The following is a 17182-nucleotide window of genomic DNA, read 5'->3' on the forward strand; positions in this document are numbered from 1 at the left end:
TCTGCCTGAGCCCGTAGGCGCTGGGCATTCGCTTGAACAGTTGAAGGTGTCTGTACAGTGTGCAATGACATATTGTGTACGGGCCCATATTCTTGTCAGACAGCTGCAATAGCCAATTGGCCCATAAAAACGCCTTCAGGAAACCTCACGTAGAACGTGACGTAAGTGGACGCTCACTGCAAGAAGGCGGTGCTATATTGATCCACTATGTTTAAACATATATATATATATATATATATATATATATATATATATATATATATATATATATATATATATATATATATATATATATATATATATATATATATATATATATATTTATCAATAATAGTGGGCTAAATGTACTTATTACAAAGACTAATGTCACACAAAAGGAGTTGCCAATACAAACCCAAGAGTAATGTTGGATTATGAAGGAAAAAGCAAGGTGAAACCAATGTCAAAGGCTGCACGAAGCTGCAAGATCGAGCTAGCATGTCGCCATTGCCTTTGAACTTTGATTTTCGTCACGCAATTAAATATCTCCATGGAAAATACCCACAATTCCATTTGCTCTATTTACAAACTCATAAATATATATACTGTATATATGTTGTCTAAAGTAGGAATCATTTACCCCTCCCTGTCCCTTGAGAAAAACAATTTAAAAAATGTCAACTAAAATAGATTATTTCTATGAAAAGAAAGAAGAAAAGAAGTAAAAGTAAGAGAAGTTCCTTTGGAGTGTTATGTTGCTATGTTGGATCGTTAGCAGTACTTGTGATGTGGAGCCCTCGCAAGATGCTGAGACCTGAGTGTCTGCTGCTCAGAATTCCCCGAGTGTGGCGGCAGCCAGCTTGGTCGGCGTAAATCCTGCACTTGACACAAGAGAGGGAGGGAAAATACGAAAAAAGGATAGTGGTCACAGGTCTTGTTTTTCTTTCATTTAAGATTCGGGTGACTGCTCAGATAGAGCATTGAGCAGGTTTTTGTAGGCCGGGGAGTTCATGTAGCGTGGGTACGAGTCTCTTTGCATGAGTGTGTAGATCTGCAGCTGGGCGTCATCGAATGTGTGCGATGTGGGCTCCTGCATGTTCCGGTTGATGGATTCCCGCACCCGGGAGTCCAGACTCACCTGAGCGGGACAAAAACAAACAATTGCTAAGAAAAAAAACGACAAACAAAATGTTTCTTATCTTGGGTGTTATAAATGTTGTCGATACAACAAAATAGTATGATTATACTGCCACAATCTTAAGATTTAATTAAACTGATGCAAGGGTTGGGGAAAAAAGTCGACCAAGTCAGGTAAGTCAACTTTAATGATAGGTCAACTAAAAATATTGACCTCGAAGCTCTATCAGAACCATGCTTGTGCCACAGTTTTCAACATGGCCCTTTCTTGGAGACATATGCAGTGTTGCAATGGTGGCAGGGAAATAAGGACTCCCCCCCCAAAAAAAACAGGGGCTATCACAAGTTTGGGATCATTTTCAACTTAAAAAAAAAATACAAAATAAAAATAATGTTCAATTATTGCAAGTGGAAAACGCATACCACAGCAGTACTTCGGGGGAAAAAAAAGGAGCTCCATTGTTTGTCTTAATTCTTAATGCAACAAGAAGTGGCCGAATAGCCGATGCTATTTGTGTGCTTAAAAACACAGATTTAGTCATGGGCATTCATCAAAAACAAAATCAGCATAATATAGATTATACTATAATAAGTATAGGTAGATTACCGTCTATAGTGGCTTGGTTTTAGATGTTTAAATTTTTACCTGTAGGAGCCAAACGAACATGAAACATGCCCAGTCTGCTCATCAAGCAGAAGAAAATGAAGAAGAACAGGAAGTTATTAACCCAGTAGTAACTAACAGGCTGCTTAATGCGCACATTTTTTTTAATGGAATGAATATTGTTGAATTGTCATATGTAAGTGACTTTAAGCACACTATAAATCTTTTTGAATCTTTCAATCTAATGTACTGATGATAATTATACCATTATGTATGTGTGAACTAAAAAGAAGATGGTGTTAATTCATCTTTAATGTAATCACTAGACTGCTAATGCTAATCTCGATTGCTGTTTAGGATAAGCATATTTTGTTGATGTCTAAAGATTCATTTGTAAACAAGATTAATATGACTGATCAATGACTGTTTACTGTAAATCCACTCGTGGAATTATTGATGGCATAATCATTATAATACATAAGAACAATGGAATTACATGTGTTAGAATACAATGGACCCCTGGGTTAGGGTGTCCATGTCTTACGTTTTTTTTTTACGTTACGAAGTGGAATACTAAGTGTTTTCGTCCCCTCTTTATGGCGTTTTTTTCCGCTTTACGTCATCAACAACAATTACAAAATTCAAACTTGGTCAGTGTTTGTGCTTCTCAGCATAGTGATGCAATGTTTATGCTGTAGGCAAAAACAGTTAGTGCATTTCACAATTTCAATGTTAATATTCAAGTTTATGTTCAGTCGGCTAGGTAAGGGAAAGATGTTTCAAAAATAGATGGTTTTGTGGGGCTAACTTTAGCAGCTAGCCTTAAGCAGCTAGCCTACATCATTGTTACTGTGTTTAACATACTCTGGTCATACATATTGACCAGAACTATTCATAGACTTATTAATAGCAATTGGACTGGGAAAATTAGCGTTAGCTTACCTTGTCATTATTGCTAGTTATAACAGGGATCTTGATGACAAAGTTTCAAAATGCTAGTGAATCCACTGTGGAAAGCAGCAGCACATGTCCTAATGAATCTCCAAACCTCTTGATGTCGAAGTGGCATCCCTTAGTGGGAGAGCGCAATCCCCCGTGTGTTTTCTTTTCGCTAACTTCACATTACTATGGCACCGCTCTGAATGGTTTGACAAATTACTGGTCCTATTTCGCAAAGTGGACAGCTATTTAGGTGTCGTGCACAAAGTGCACCTAACAATTATATTCTTCTTGTCTTATCTCTGATGAACTATAAGTAATAGCCGTTTATCAATCTTGTGTACATATTTTCCATATTGAACCTGCCGTTTCATCTCAGATGTAGAAGATCAGGAAGTAAACATTTTGCCTCGGATTTTTCTCCTCCAATTTTGTGCTGTCTTTGACAAATTTGGGGGCTAAAAATTGATTGTAATGCACTGCATTACTCATATTTGTAACGAGTACAATGTTATTATTTTTTGTGTATATTACACTACTACGTTACAGCAAAAAGTAATGGATTACAGTAATTACATTACTTTTTTATTACATTACTCTCAACACTGGGTATGTACAATGCAAAACATTACGTTTCATGAGAATGATAGAGTAATGAAATGTTTTAAAAGATATAATGTGATAAATTGTAATTGCTACCGTAACTAATCACTGTTGGCTGTACCATTTTGAGTTTGTCAAGATGCTAATAGCCACGGCGATCCAGTGAAGATTATAGGTCACAAAAATGAGCTCAACCCATACAATATGGTTTGATAGAACCACGTGAAGTCGATATAATGGCTTTAAAAGATTGTGATCAATTTTGATAGATTGCAGCTGTGTGGCCTGTTTTCAGTTTCTGTCTGTTATGGCTCTAATAAAAACTACAGTGATGCAGCAAATATATTACAGTATGTCACAACAATTATATCAAACCATACGATACGGTTTGATGCCCCCCCCAGAAAAGAGAAAACCTTTTGTGTCCCCCTCACTCGACGAGCTGACTATAAATAAGATTATTATCTATAAAAATTGTATAAGAATACCTAAACCTGTATCCTTTTTAACATTTAGAACAGAAAAAAAACAATATAAATCAACTGTTAATTATTTTTTACAGTATTTACACGGATTACATCTTAGTCTAAAACCGAAAAAAATAACTAAGTGCATCAAAGTGCCTGAAACAAATACATAAATAAAATAAATGAAGTGAAAATTATTATTTTATTGCAATTACACTTCACATGACAAAAACAAAGCCTTTCCCCTGGAGTCATCAGCGCCTCCCTGGCATCACCTCGCGCCACTATTTGGGAAACACTGGATTGCGCAAGAACATGGATGTATGTACATGGGAGAATGGTTGGATGATGAATAGGTGGATTGCTTTAAAAACTAAGATGTGATAAATTTCACTATGTAACCGATCACAGTTAGATGCCCTATTTTGAATGTCTGTTATGGCACCAATTAATACACTGATGCAATAGATAGAATATGTCACTATGATTAAATTGAACCATGCTACAAGGTTTGATGGTACCATATACAGTATAAAGATAGAGATTGATAAATTATGTTAGGCACAGAAAGAGATTACAGTTGACTGTCCAGTTTGAGTCGCGGTTATGGTGTTAGTAGCTAAGATTATGAAGTACTTATGACACATCATGACCAATCGATCAAACCATGCAATATGGTTTGATCCATATACATTAGAAAAAAACATAGCTTTATAAAATACAATAAGATATAAAGTTGGCTAGATACCATAAAATGGGTGCTTAATGCGTTGATAAATTCTCATGAGTCATCGCTTCACATATTGGGCAGCCAGTCGATGAGTCTTAATTTTTCTGACCTTTTGTCACGCACAGGCTAATTAATGTGTTCTATGACAGCAACCATTTTTTCATATAATCGTATTCTATCACAACAACATTTTGTTTTATTTTGATCGCAGGCCTTGTAATTCTAATCACCTTACATGGGGGACGGGAAGCTAGAACGTCGCCAAGTTTTGCCGCCATCGTTTAGCTCCGAAAAGCCAAAGGAAGAACATTTTCGTGTCACGTTACGCAAATCCTGTTTTGGATGTCAGTTTATGTCTTGTGGGCAGCCGGGCGAGATTGTGGTTTATATGCCAATTGCAAATAAAAAAGGAAGAAGAACGAAGTGAAGAAAGAACAAAAAGGAGCCATTAATAGATCATGATAGGTTGGCTGCTCAATGAGTAAAAGTAAAAGATAAACCACAGCATTGCTTTTAGCTGCTGTCTGTTATGGCACTGAAAATACTGAAAATGAATAATATGCCATATGTAACAACAATTAGACCGAACTTTACAATACGGTTTGATGGAACCGCAGACGATAGAAATGATAGCTTTGAAAGATATATGATAAATTCTCTTGGCTACAGGAAGTTGGATGTCTCATTTTGAGTCTCTGTCATGGCGCTAATAACTACGATGGGGCCGTAAATACAATATCTCAATATACAATACGGTAGCTTTAAAAGATGCAAAATAATGATTTATAATAGACATGAGCTGGATGTCCTGCTTTCATTAACTAAAAGTTACGAGTTCAGGAACCTGTCACGTAATAATTTTACTTTGATAAACTTTGCTCTGATATCTGTGAAAGGATAGATTAGTAGGTACTGTAGGAAGGCAAATAAAAAGACCTCTTTCGGGGAGAGGATGGAGATGTAGTCCTCATAGATGACGCGGGCCTTCTCCTCCACAGAGCCCTTGTTGCTCTCCTTGGCAAACTCTTGGCAGGCAAGCCAGAAGAGCATGTTCTCCTCGCTGAACTCAGTGCGCAGAAACTGGCGGAAGGAATTGCGTCCGGCCGGGCAGCTCATGAGCTTGTCAAAGGACTGGGCCCAAGAGCGCACCTCGTCCAGAGTGGGCTTGGGGCTGCGACAAAACATCACAATTGGATGCCATGGTCACCGGTGACAAATGACGAGGCCACCTTCCACTCACCAGTCTTCACAGTCGGCGGTCCCTTCCTTGACATCGTATGATGCCTTACGATTCCTCTCGTCCCTGTCCTCGTTCCTAACAGTCGGACATTAAGAGATGGCACCGGTTGAAGAGGGTACTTAAGATTGATGCAAACAAACAAGTATGGTGGCTCCACAAGATGGTATTTTAGTTATTTTCTGATTGGGGATGGTGGCTGCAGGAGCCTACCAGGAGCAGCTACAGCAGCAGCACCAACAGAAGCAGCAGGCGTTGGACCCCCTTGGGCTGGCCTGGCCTGGCTGGCCCTGGTGGGCCGGTGCAGTCCCCCCCGCTGCCGACTCCTGCTGCACCGACATCTGCCTCTTTCGCATCTCCATCGGCTCTGATCCCATGGGCTGTGGGGGGGCAGTTTGTAGTAAGCACAATTATTGACTGTTTTATTTTTTACTTTTGGCTCATGTTACAAATGGTTGGAGGATGTAGAAAAGAAGCCAAGAAGCAGATGTTGGCAAATAGGAAACGATTCAAAACACACAGAGTACGCTCAGTTTAATGCTACTACACGATGCAAACAGCATCGACACGCTCACACGCAACATCGGTGTCGATGATATAACCCTTTAAGCATTGGATTGGAGCTGACAGACAATATTACCAGAATTAAACCATAATTAAAGGAATGTATTCTTTATCCTGCAAAAACTAACACTATTGCTGCCGCTTATTGAGTAGACTGTATTGTACAGCCCTCTGGTGGCCAAAGTGCACAAAGCAGAAGAAGCTACATAATCGCAAGTAATCAGGATGCACAATTAATCATATTCTAAAAAAGAAAATATAGTGCTAATCGTGCAATTTTCCTTGTGATTTGAGAGAACTGAACTTTCTTCACCCAAACAATAAATCCAACAAATATGCAAGGGCTCTAGAAAAAAATGTGGGGGTCAGGGGGTTATGAATAAACATCCCCTTACGAAAAAAAAAAAATGCAAATAGGTGAATGCACATGAATGCAGAAATGCCGAACCACACAATGTATTTATTGTCAATATAAGCCCTCCACAGTATGGATTATTTATTTTTTTTAAGGTCGATGCTAATTTTTGGAAGAAAAAAATACCAATTAGCAACTGGGACATCCGATTCATTTTAAAAATAATTACTAAAATAGCATTTTCACTATTCACGGGCCAGTCAGGTACTAGTTCCCTGCAAATAGCGGATTTCTATCTATCTATCTATCTATCTATCTATCTATCTATCTATCTATCTATCTATCTATCTATCTATCTATCTATCTATCTATCTATCTATCTATCTATCTGTGTGTATATATATATATATATATATATATATATATATATATATATATATATATATATATATATATATATATATATATATATATATATATATATATATATATATATATATATATATATATATATATATATATACACACACACACACATATATAACATTCACAGAATGCACAATTAATGAATTTATAAGGACATAAATTCTTGTCAAATGTGGTTTTGAAACTTGTGAGAGAATGGGTGTCATATATCATTCATGCTTAATTTATGTTTCACTATGTATTTTATGGTTTTTATTTTTTCAAACAGTGACTTAAGGTTGTGTGTTAGCTGGTGACGTCTGCGTCAATCCTTTGCATTCACCCATTTGGCTTTCCTCACTTAATTATTTCTTGTGAAAATTAAGATTTGACTTGTTGACTTGAAAGGGCTGGAGATTAATCTGAACAAATTTTGTGATATTTATTTAAGCATACAGGCTTACAGTATGTGTGACATCGGTTGATAATAAATACATCACATTTTTTTCACACAAGTCCTTGTATAATGGCAGGGCCACCTGTGGGTAGTATAAGACAAACTATATTGTGATTAATCAGACATCTCAACTTCTCAGAGATCATCAGTACGACACTAACATTTTTGTTCAATGCAGATAAGAAATAATGACTGCTTTTATGTTGCTTATACATGTGTTGCTGCATCATTTGTGTTCAAACCATTGCTTAACACGACGCAGCACTATAGATTTCTAACTAGCATGAGTATACAGCTAGCAGCCTATTAAATACATAACGTAAACGTATCTTTGTTTATGCTTGCTTTTCTTTAGTTTGGCAGTAAACTTCAACTGGGATAGGCATTAATCACCTCGAAGCATACTTTTTTATGATTCACTCTAACGCATGATGCTTTTTGTCAAACGAGAGAGTGCATTGCTACCTGACAGAGCTTGTATCTCAAGTCTGTGGTGGCAAGTCAAAAAAAAAAATGGACCGAATGATGGCTCGTATCTCAGAAAACTCATGACATTAGTATCCGAAGGCATCACTGTGTATTATAAATATTAATGCCAATATTCCCCCGTGTCTTTTTAGCAGATGCATGCATTGAAAAGCTCTAACGCGCCAACAAAAGGTGTCATCAGTAGGTCAGACACTAACAAATCCTGTCATATCATTTATGTAACACATACACAGTCACACACGCTACCTGACACAAGGGGGGTGGGGTGGGGGTGAATGACTATATGCTAGGAAACGATAGATGTATGTACTGTATGCATGGATGCAATTGAGATGACATGATTTTGTTTTTTCTCTCTCTAAAAAAAAAATGTACATGTCTGTATCTCCAAATCCGCTTCAATGATGAAGAGGAGGGAAAAAGAGGAGGGGGTGGTTGGGGGGTATCCACTGCACTGCACTCTAGCTTAATCATCGCAAGCAAATGATTCCTCTGTAAATCGCAAAACATCGCAAAAAAAGGGGGGGTGTTAATGCCCCCCCCCCCCCCCCCCCCCCCCGCCACCCCCTCCTCCACACGCCTCTTCTTCAATCCAGCATCCTCCATTCTTCCCGCGCACACGCACGCACGAGTCGCGCCATACTTACAATTCCACCATGTATGCACAGCGACAAGCGGTTAAAAGCAGATAATATGGAGAAAAGGACACGCTGCTCTTGATTACATCCGATGGTAAAGCACAGCTTCTTTCGCCCCCCTCTCCCCGCCTCCCCCTCCTCCTCCCCGACCGGCTGCTCCGAGTCACTGCGCGTGCGCACTCTCTCCCGACTCGTAGTAGCCGAGACCCTCAGTGGAGAAAGTGTACGTACAGTATGTGTGTGTTTGCGTGTGCAAATTGACAGTCACACGTTTCCCCAATCAAAGATGGCGGCACCGCTCACTTTGAGCTCTTTGAGCTGGGTCTGAAACTGACACTTTGCCCCCTCATTTCACTGTGAATAATATGAATTATATTTTTAGCTACATATATTAGAAATAATACGCTACGCTTGAAACAAGATACAGTGGGGCCCGATTTACGAGATTAATCCGTTCCGTATGGCCAAACCTATGTTAATTAGCTCATGTGTACCCCAGGTAAAAACATTAAAATTGTATATACATATTATAAATTGGTTTCAAAATTGTATAGTAAGCGCTACTTATATATAATATACCTGCATACAATTAAATAAAATCATAAATACAAAATATATAAAGGATTTATTTACCTTTGAGTGACGAGTATGTTATGGCCATATTCCCTAGTAAGAGTAGCCTAGGCAAGGCTATCTTAGCTTTCTTCGTATTTCTTGATTATTTCCAGCTTTGTTTCCATATAAATCATCTTCTTAATTCTCTCTTTAAAAACACTAGCAATGTTGGGACTCATGGATAACCAATTCAAGTTTGAATTAAGCACTAAAATGCTTAATAAATACGATATTGAAAGCACCCTCACGCAAGATCAAGTCTTTAGGCAGCCATGTTTGTGACCCCGTGCGCCGACCAATAGCAGACAAGCCTCTTTGTGACCCCATCACGCTGATTAATAGTAGACCAGTATCTTAGGGAGTTGAGACGGCAACCAATAGCAGACCAGCATTGTAGTAACGTGTTGCAGTGGAGGCAGTTTGTGTGCCAACAGAAAATAAGAACAATTACCTAAAAAAGCCTCAAGAGGGAGGCAAAACAACAGATACAACCAACCAACAGGTCATGACAGTTGTTGATGTTAATCGTAAAGCGGGATAAATGCCTTAAAGGGGGAACGAAAAAACTCAGTATTCCACATCGTAACGTGAAAAAAACGTAAGCCAGGGACGCCGTAACCCAGGGATCCACTGCACAGTACAAAAAAAGAAGTGTTGATACGACTGACTGACGTTAGTTGAAGTTAGTAATTTTTACATTTTTTTTTGCTTGACTTGCAAGCACATGCTTGAGATACAAACATTGTGTGGTGGCAGTAAACTTAATTTATAATAGCAAAAAAAGTTTTTAAAAAAGGAGAATCTTAAAAAAGGCATCAAGCTGTTTAATGTCACACCAACTTCCAGTTTACTGTCCAACAAAGCATAAAACAAAGAGTATCGTGCAATGGGTATTTAATATACATGCATAGCATACCCTTGAACCCATATGAACCCAAATGATAAAGTAACTGTTTTAGATATTCAATATAACAGTACTCCAAATTTACCTATTCTGTATCATCTGCAAAGAGCTGATACTATGACGTCGGACACCCATTTACTGTATAGTGAATAGTCTTTCTGTGAGGCACAATAGCCATTGAAGTGATTTGACCAAAACTTTTCATTTATATTTGACATCATTATGTATGACCATTTTATGCAGTACAATACTAGACAGTTTGGGGGTCTCAGCATTTGGTCCCTGCTATTTGCAGATGAAGTGGTGCTGTTGGCTTCCTCGGATCGAGACCTCCAACTCTCACTGGAGCTGTTCTGTTTCTCAACATTAATCATTAATTTTCTCAATATTAATAACAGTATGTTATTCTTGTATTATATATTGTATGTTTCTACTTTTTAGTCCACTCAACAAAAATGAAGTATTGCATTTTATTTTGTAAAGAAAGTCAGTTTTCTTTTTTGTTTAATCGAATTTTTCCTTTACTAAGCCCCTCAAGGGAAAAAAAACAAAACTGTACTATGCGTGTGCTTTACAACCTCAGTCATTTTCCATTTGAGATGATGCAAGAGCAGCATCTATAGGCCTTTTGAAGCACAGCAGGGATGTCTGCTCAGACAGTTTCAGTACGATATTATTATTAATTTATTTTTTATTACACATTTATCAAAATAGATTAATGTTAATGTGTATTATTTCATGTTTATCTTGACTATACCGTGTTAATATCCTAAAGCGAAAAGACTGGACAGGTAAAACTCCTCTACAACGAAACCTGCATGAGCAAAAAACAAACAAAAAAAAAACAAAAACAAAAAAACTTTTTTTTAACAGACTCCTCATCTCTCCCCAACGTGCTGATCGCCAGGAGTTGTTTACTGTATTTAGATCACGGTATTCCTTTTCACTCGAATCATAAAGGTGTTTGTACTAGCTAACCTCCACAAGCGAAAGTTCGTCCGCCATTTTGTCCGTTCGTAAAGAAGATACGCATTGCGGAAAAGTAGTTCGGCGTGGACTCCGTGCGGTTGCCGAAACAAAGTCATTTGACCGGCGGAATTCACGAACGCGTCAAGCTTAAACCAAGCTTAACACTAAAGACAGCATAAAAGTAATACAGATGAAAGATGGATGAAGCAAATTGAAAGATATTATGTAAGAAATTAATTTAGGTATGAAAATGAATGCTTATTGTAGATTTGGCTTTTTTTTTCTTAATGATGAATGGTTTTGTTTTTCACTTCAGCCAGACTGTTGACTACACAACACATTTATGTTCACGTCCGAAACATAAATTTGCTATAGTGAAATGTCCCCTGGTGATGGTGGTGGGAAAAATTTCCCGTGGCAAAAAAAATTAAAAAAAATCAGAAATTATTATATAGAGACTATACGAACATTAATACATTAGTCAAGTGTATTTATAGTCTGTACAATCATTAAATATATTTGTATTTAGGGAAGTACGGCGGAAGAATGGTTTGCTTGTGTGCTTCACAGTGCAGAGGTCTCGGGTTTGCTTCAGGCTTCGGTCCTCCTATGAGGTGTTTGCATGTTGTCCCCATGCTTGAGTGGGTTTTCTCTGAGTACAGTTCTTTGATTTTCACCCACATTGACCGCAAAAAAAAAAAAACAACATGCATGGTAGGTATATTGGGCAATCCAAATAACCCCTAGGTGTTTTTGGGAGTGTGAATGGTTGTTTGTCAATGTGTGCTCTGTGATTGGCTGGCAACCAGTACAGGGTGTCTCCCGCCTCATGCCTGAGGACAGCTGGGACAGGCTCCAACATGCCTGAAACCCTCATGAGGCTAAGCAGCAAAGAAAATGGATAGACGGATAATTTGTATTTAGATTTGCTTTGAAATATTCTATAAAATTAATTAAAATCATATCTAAAACATAAATTAATATAATGAATTTATAGGTTATTGAATGCAACAAAATAATAATAACATAATAAAAAATTATAACCATTCACTGTATACAGTGAACTTGATTAATCCATTACAATAAAAAACATTACATAAAAACACAAACCTATTATGTATATATGCCATTATTTACATAGAGACATTTTTTTAATGATTACATTTTAAGCTTGTTTTTTATTTAACCTGGCCCAGTAGACGAGTAGTCGAAAAAAAAGAAACCCCCAGAGGAGCTGTGAGAAGACAAATACACATGCGTCAGAATGAAAACAATCTTCATGAATGTAATGTGGCCCCCTGACTCCGATCATTTAAAACGTGTAATGGTCACTAAACTTCACCTCTTGCCCACCTTTGAATCTACATACACATATTGTACAATACAAGTGCGATGAACATAGTTTTAGTGGCATCTATTATTTTACTCTCGATTAACACCAGATGGCACTCAACTGCTGTGTTTTTTTTTGTTGTTTTTTTTTTTCTTAACACAGATTAGCCTATTGGAAATGATGTGTTGAGAATGACGTTCAAACACATGTGGCCATGTTGACCATATTGCTACTGCTGGAAAAACTGACAAGTCTCTTCTGTGAAGATGCAATACTGTAGTTGACTCTGGGCCCCAGAGACGTGAACATGTGACCTGCTCCACAACACTTCATTTAACACCTTACCCTACGCCGCGTTACGCAACACCGACCCACAAAATGGCCATGTGACCGTGCACCATAACCTCTTGACTGTGTGACTGTGTATGTGTGTGTGTGTGCACGCGTTGGGTTGGATTTGGGTTCGAGCGCAAAATAATGAAAACCGGGGGCGTGCGATTAAAGTAGGATTGCCAGGGTTTGTGAAGGGCTTAAGGAGAATGACTACGGATTTGAAAGAGCGGTGTGTTTTTCTCTTCTTATGTTGAGGATGAGGCAGAGGGCAGCGCGGTGAATGGTTAGCAATGGCAGCTCACGGCAAGAAGGTCATGGTGATTTGAATCAGGCAGAAATAGTAACTGTAAGAGTGTGATGAGTTTACCGCTGTATTAGAGAACCGAATGAAACAATAGTGAAATGAAGCAAATGTACTCACTTAAGGTTGTGTATGTCACCATTAAAAGATGATTTGAGATGTATCGCAAGATATTTCAAAGTGAAACAATTTGATTGACGAACACGTTATAAAGTTGAAGTCAAGCCAAAAATGTTATTTACAATAATAAAGTATGTTTTACAGTATGCACCCACACTGATCTAACCGTGGCTTTCAAATTAATATTATTCTAGTGGAAAATGAATGAATTAATTAAATAATTGCCTAAACTGTCAGATATACATTTTTACTGGCAGAGAGTGAATGCTTTAACCCTTTTTCTCCCGTTGGGACAATGCATCCCACAGCTTTTCAGAAAATTGCAGTGGGTATAAAAGGAATGGTAGCAATAAGATGAAATGGCATCCCAACGGTTCATTATACACCTATCTACAGATTCTAGTGGCATTTACCATCTTTTCCATACACAACAAGCTAGTGCTGGGCTCACTGTCAACAAGGTAGGTTGTGTTGTACAATTTCTCGTCAATTAAAATTCTAGTACTGCGGAAATATATTGACAATATTGTTATATATGTGTGTTACTCCTGCTTTGGCTGGCAACCAGTTGAGGGTGCCCCCCCGCCTACTGCCCGAAGCCAGCTGGGATAGGCACCAGCAAGCCTGTGACTCTTGTTTGATAAGCGCCTCTAGAAAATGAATGGATGGATGGATGTGTGTTACTATAGATTATGGTGATTACTATGTATTGTAGGCGTTTGGTGAACAACTTCATTTCTCTGGCACATTTTTTTGTACAAGTTCCGTGGTAGGTGCACATGCAATTGTTCGTGTTTGGCAGCAAAGTAATTTCCAATTCTATGACACTTTTTCTTGTACAAGTATCAAAGTCTATGGGATCTACAGTTCAATAGTATTTTCATGTACAGTGGGCCCCCGGTTTACAAGATTAATCCGTTCCGCGGTTGGGATCGTAATGCGAATTCGCCGTATGGCAAGCAATCCATACCTATGTTAATTTGCAAATGTATGTAAAACCCCAGGTAAAAACATCAAAATTGTATATAAATATTTAAAAAAATAGTCTCAAAACAGTACTACGTATACATAATATACATGTATACAATAAAAAATATAGAAAAAAAATATAGAAAGGATTTATTTACCTTTATGTGACAAGCTTGTTATGGCCATATTCCCTAGTGAGGGTACCCTAGCCTAGGCTAGTTTAGCCTTCTTCATATTTCTTGATTATCTCCAGCTTCGTTTCTATATAAATCATCTTCTTACTTCTCTCTCTCTTTAACATCACTAGCAATCTTGGGACCCATTCAAGTTTGAATTAAGCAGTAAAATGCACAATAAATAGTTATTTTAAGCACTCAGATGACATCCAGTCCGTAGCGTGCCGCCATTTTGACAGTGACGCCTACCAATAGCAGACCAGTATCTCAGAGAGTCGTGACGCAGATCAAGAGCAGACCAGCATTTGAGTGACGCATTGCAGCGCAGGCAGTTTGATGGGACCAGAAAATAAGAGCCGTTACCTAAAAACGCCTGAAGATGGAGACAAAACAACACAAGTACAACCAATCCCTAGGGTCATGACAGTTGTTTTTGTCGTGAAGCGGGAAACATACCGTAAAGATCGCCTCATAAACTGAAAAAAAACGTAAGGCAGGGATGTCGTACCCTTGGGGTCCACTGTATATTGATATTATGCTACCATAGACCTAATCTATGGATGTGGGGATTTTTTTAACTAATTTTCCAAGTATCCTAGACTTATAAAAAAGGCTCTGGCCTTTCTGTGTTGAGTTTACATGTTCTCCTCACGCCCATGTGGGTTTTCTCCGGGTACTCCAGTGACCTCCCGCATTCCCAAAAACATGCGTGGTAGGTATATTAGACGCTCCAAATTGCCCTTTGGTGTGTTTGCGAGTGTGAACATTTGTTTGTCTCTGTGTGCCCAGCGATTGGCTGGCAAATAGTTCAGGGTATACACTACCTAATTCCCAAAGACAGCTAGGTTGGCTTCAGCACGCCTGCGAGATGTGAGGACAAGTGGCTACAAAAATGGAAGGATGGATATTATACTGCCCCTGGTGGCCAAGGACCACACATCAGAAACAGTCTCATTGAGTTGAAGCATGACCATCATGTTTTCTTTTTAAATTATTTACATTATTTTATGTCACTACCATATTTTTTTATGAAGTACACTATTGTGGAGTGACTTATTGAAAACACATTACAAATACCTATATAGATTTTTTTTTTGGGGGGGGTGAGGTGCATTGCATTAATTATTCAATCTTTACATGAGGAAATATGATTTTGAGATTAGCGTGTTTTAAGTATGAGCATGAAAGGGAATTTGGATATTTCTGTATACCATATTTACCACCAAAATGGCCCATACGATCCACTGTTTATTGTGATTAGATTGTACATGTATACCTGATGTTGTGGGAATGACATCACCTATTTGGAGACACAACACCTTTCGTTTTTAATCTTTCTAAGCCTCCAATCAGACGTGCTTTAGTCGCCACAAATAGACGTTTGACAGGAAGCCACAGCAGCAAACCAGAAACAACAACAACTCAAGAACAAAAGCCATGATGTACCCAATTGAATCATAAGTAAATAAGAATCTTCTCTTCTTACACTACCTTCCAGCCCAATGATGCCATTGATCAATGCCACAAAATATGTTATCCAAACGTTTTGAGAAACATTTAATTTGCACTGGCGCAAATTTATTTTACTGTTATACAAATGTTTACTTTAGCATCACTTCCTTATTTGCAGTATTTACTGGGTGCTTTTAGTAATTTATTTCCAATGTAGGTATTCAATTACTTTATTTTTTTGCATCCACTATGTATGCGTCAAGTGGTTGACCTGACTGAACTTTCACTTTATCTCTGGCCAGTTCTTCAATGCCTTTCTTAATATTTTATTATCTGTGCTTCTCTGTAAGGTTTTGGCATGGCAAAGGTTGTTAAAACATGGCAAAATGCTTTGTTTTATCGATAATGTATTATTTTGTTGATGTGTGTAAATAAACAAGCCATTCAAATAGACATACAGTATTGACACATGTTGTGATCAGATCTGTTATCTGTTATTTTAAAACTCGCTGATTGGTGATCATAATCAGTCTCTAAAATCCTGATCGTGTACAGTAATTTCTGGAGGGTAGGCAGATAGTGCAATTTGGATAAAACCGTAGTGACCTATAGCGTAATTGGTAGATTGTATGGCAAATATGGATGGGCATTTATGGGTTCATTAGGCTGGTATATATGTCTGTAGTTGGAGTGGTATTCTATGAATGGGTTGATTGGTCAATAAGAAGGTAAGGTAGATGAGTGGGAGTCTAAATAACAGGGTGTGTAAACTATGAGGTGCTGTTGATTTGTTGAGGTTGTTTATGGTTCTAGGTAGGTACTGTTGGTAGTTGGGAAGGCCGGTAGCATGTCATGGGTGCGTACCTCAAGGCACACCATATCTTGCTCATCGCGGTCGTGTTCATTGTAGCTCAGGGCGCAGCCAACGCCACGGCGGCAAACCCGGGATAGCCTCTGCATACGCTGCCACATGAGGGCGCGACGGCGCCGGACCCCCCTCAGGGCTGAAGTTGGCCTGACCTCCCACCCCTCGGCCCCTCTACAGCGCGGCATGGTCCCACGGCGAAGCCCCGCCGCCGCTCGGCATCATGGGAAATCCACACCTTTCGTCTATGGCCGGGATGCGTCCTGCTATGCATTGCGATGATGGCAGAGAGAATGAATGACAAAGGGAAGTGTTGGGGTAGAAAAGGGGAGGGCAGAGTACATAGGATTAGAGCAACGTTACGCGTTTAGTAAGGATTAACGCAGGTGGAAAGCTGGTGACAAACTCACGTGACGCACAATGACGTCACGGTACAATTCTCAGTTTTATTCTCCAATGGAATAAAATGTGATATGGTTAAAAATACTGCCAATTAAACTTGTATAATAATGTCCATTCATAATGCAATGAAAAACAACTA

At 38.5% G+C, this 17182-nt stretch overlaps 1 protein-coding gene across 2 annotated transcripts; it reads right to left on the reverse strand.

The window, feature by feature from the left end:
• Positions 1–300: 300 nt before the first annotated feature.
• Positions 301–16915, reverse strand: rgs20 (regulator of G protein signaling 20). Of its 2 annotated transcripts, none has more exons than XM_088428568.1 (5): positions 16641–16915; positions 5910–6076; positions 5700–5774; positions 5396–5630; positions 301–1117 (listed from the first exon to the last, which is right to left on the reverse strand). In XM_088428568.1, the coding sequence occupies exons 1-5, from the start codon at positions 16827–16829 to the stop codon at positions 929–931; spliced, it is 855 nt and encodes a 284-aa protein (XP_088284694.1). In that variant the 5' UTR covers positions 16830–16915; the 3' UTR covers positions 301–928. The 2 variants fall into 2 exon arrangements, with proteins under 2 accessions (XP_088284694.1, XP_088284693.1); XM_088428567.1 differs by lacking the exon at positions 16641–16915 and adding an exon at positions 8614–8810 and having other exon boundaries at positions 304–1117.
• Positions 16916–17182: the final 267 nt, after the last annotated feature.

This window comes from Hippichthys cyanospilos, chromosome 12 (assembly GCF_059441005.1).
Source record: "Hippichthys cyanospilos isolate Australia breed blue-spotted pipefish chromosome 12, RoL_Hcya_1.0, whole genome shotgun sequence".
Taxonomy (NCBI): domain Eukaryota; kingdom Metazoa; phylum Chordata; class Actinopteri; order Syngnathiformes; family Syngnathidae; genus Hippichthys; species Hippichthys cyanospilos.

Coding starts and splice junctions, on each gene's coding strand:
- rgs20 (XM_088428568.1), bottom strand. CDS start 16,829: ATGCCGCGCTGTAGAGGGGCCGAGGGGTGGGAGGTCAGGCCAACTTCA. Junction 6,077..16,640: donor AAGATATGGTGTGCCTTGAG/GTACGCACCCAT, acceptor GCCCCCCCACAG/CCCATGGGATCAGAGCCGAT. Junction 5,631..5,699: donor ACCGCCGACTGTGAAGACTG/GTGAGTGGAAGG, acceptor GTTTTGTCGCAG/CCCCAAGCCCACTCTGGACG.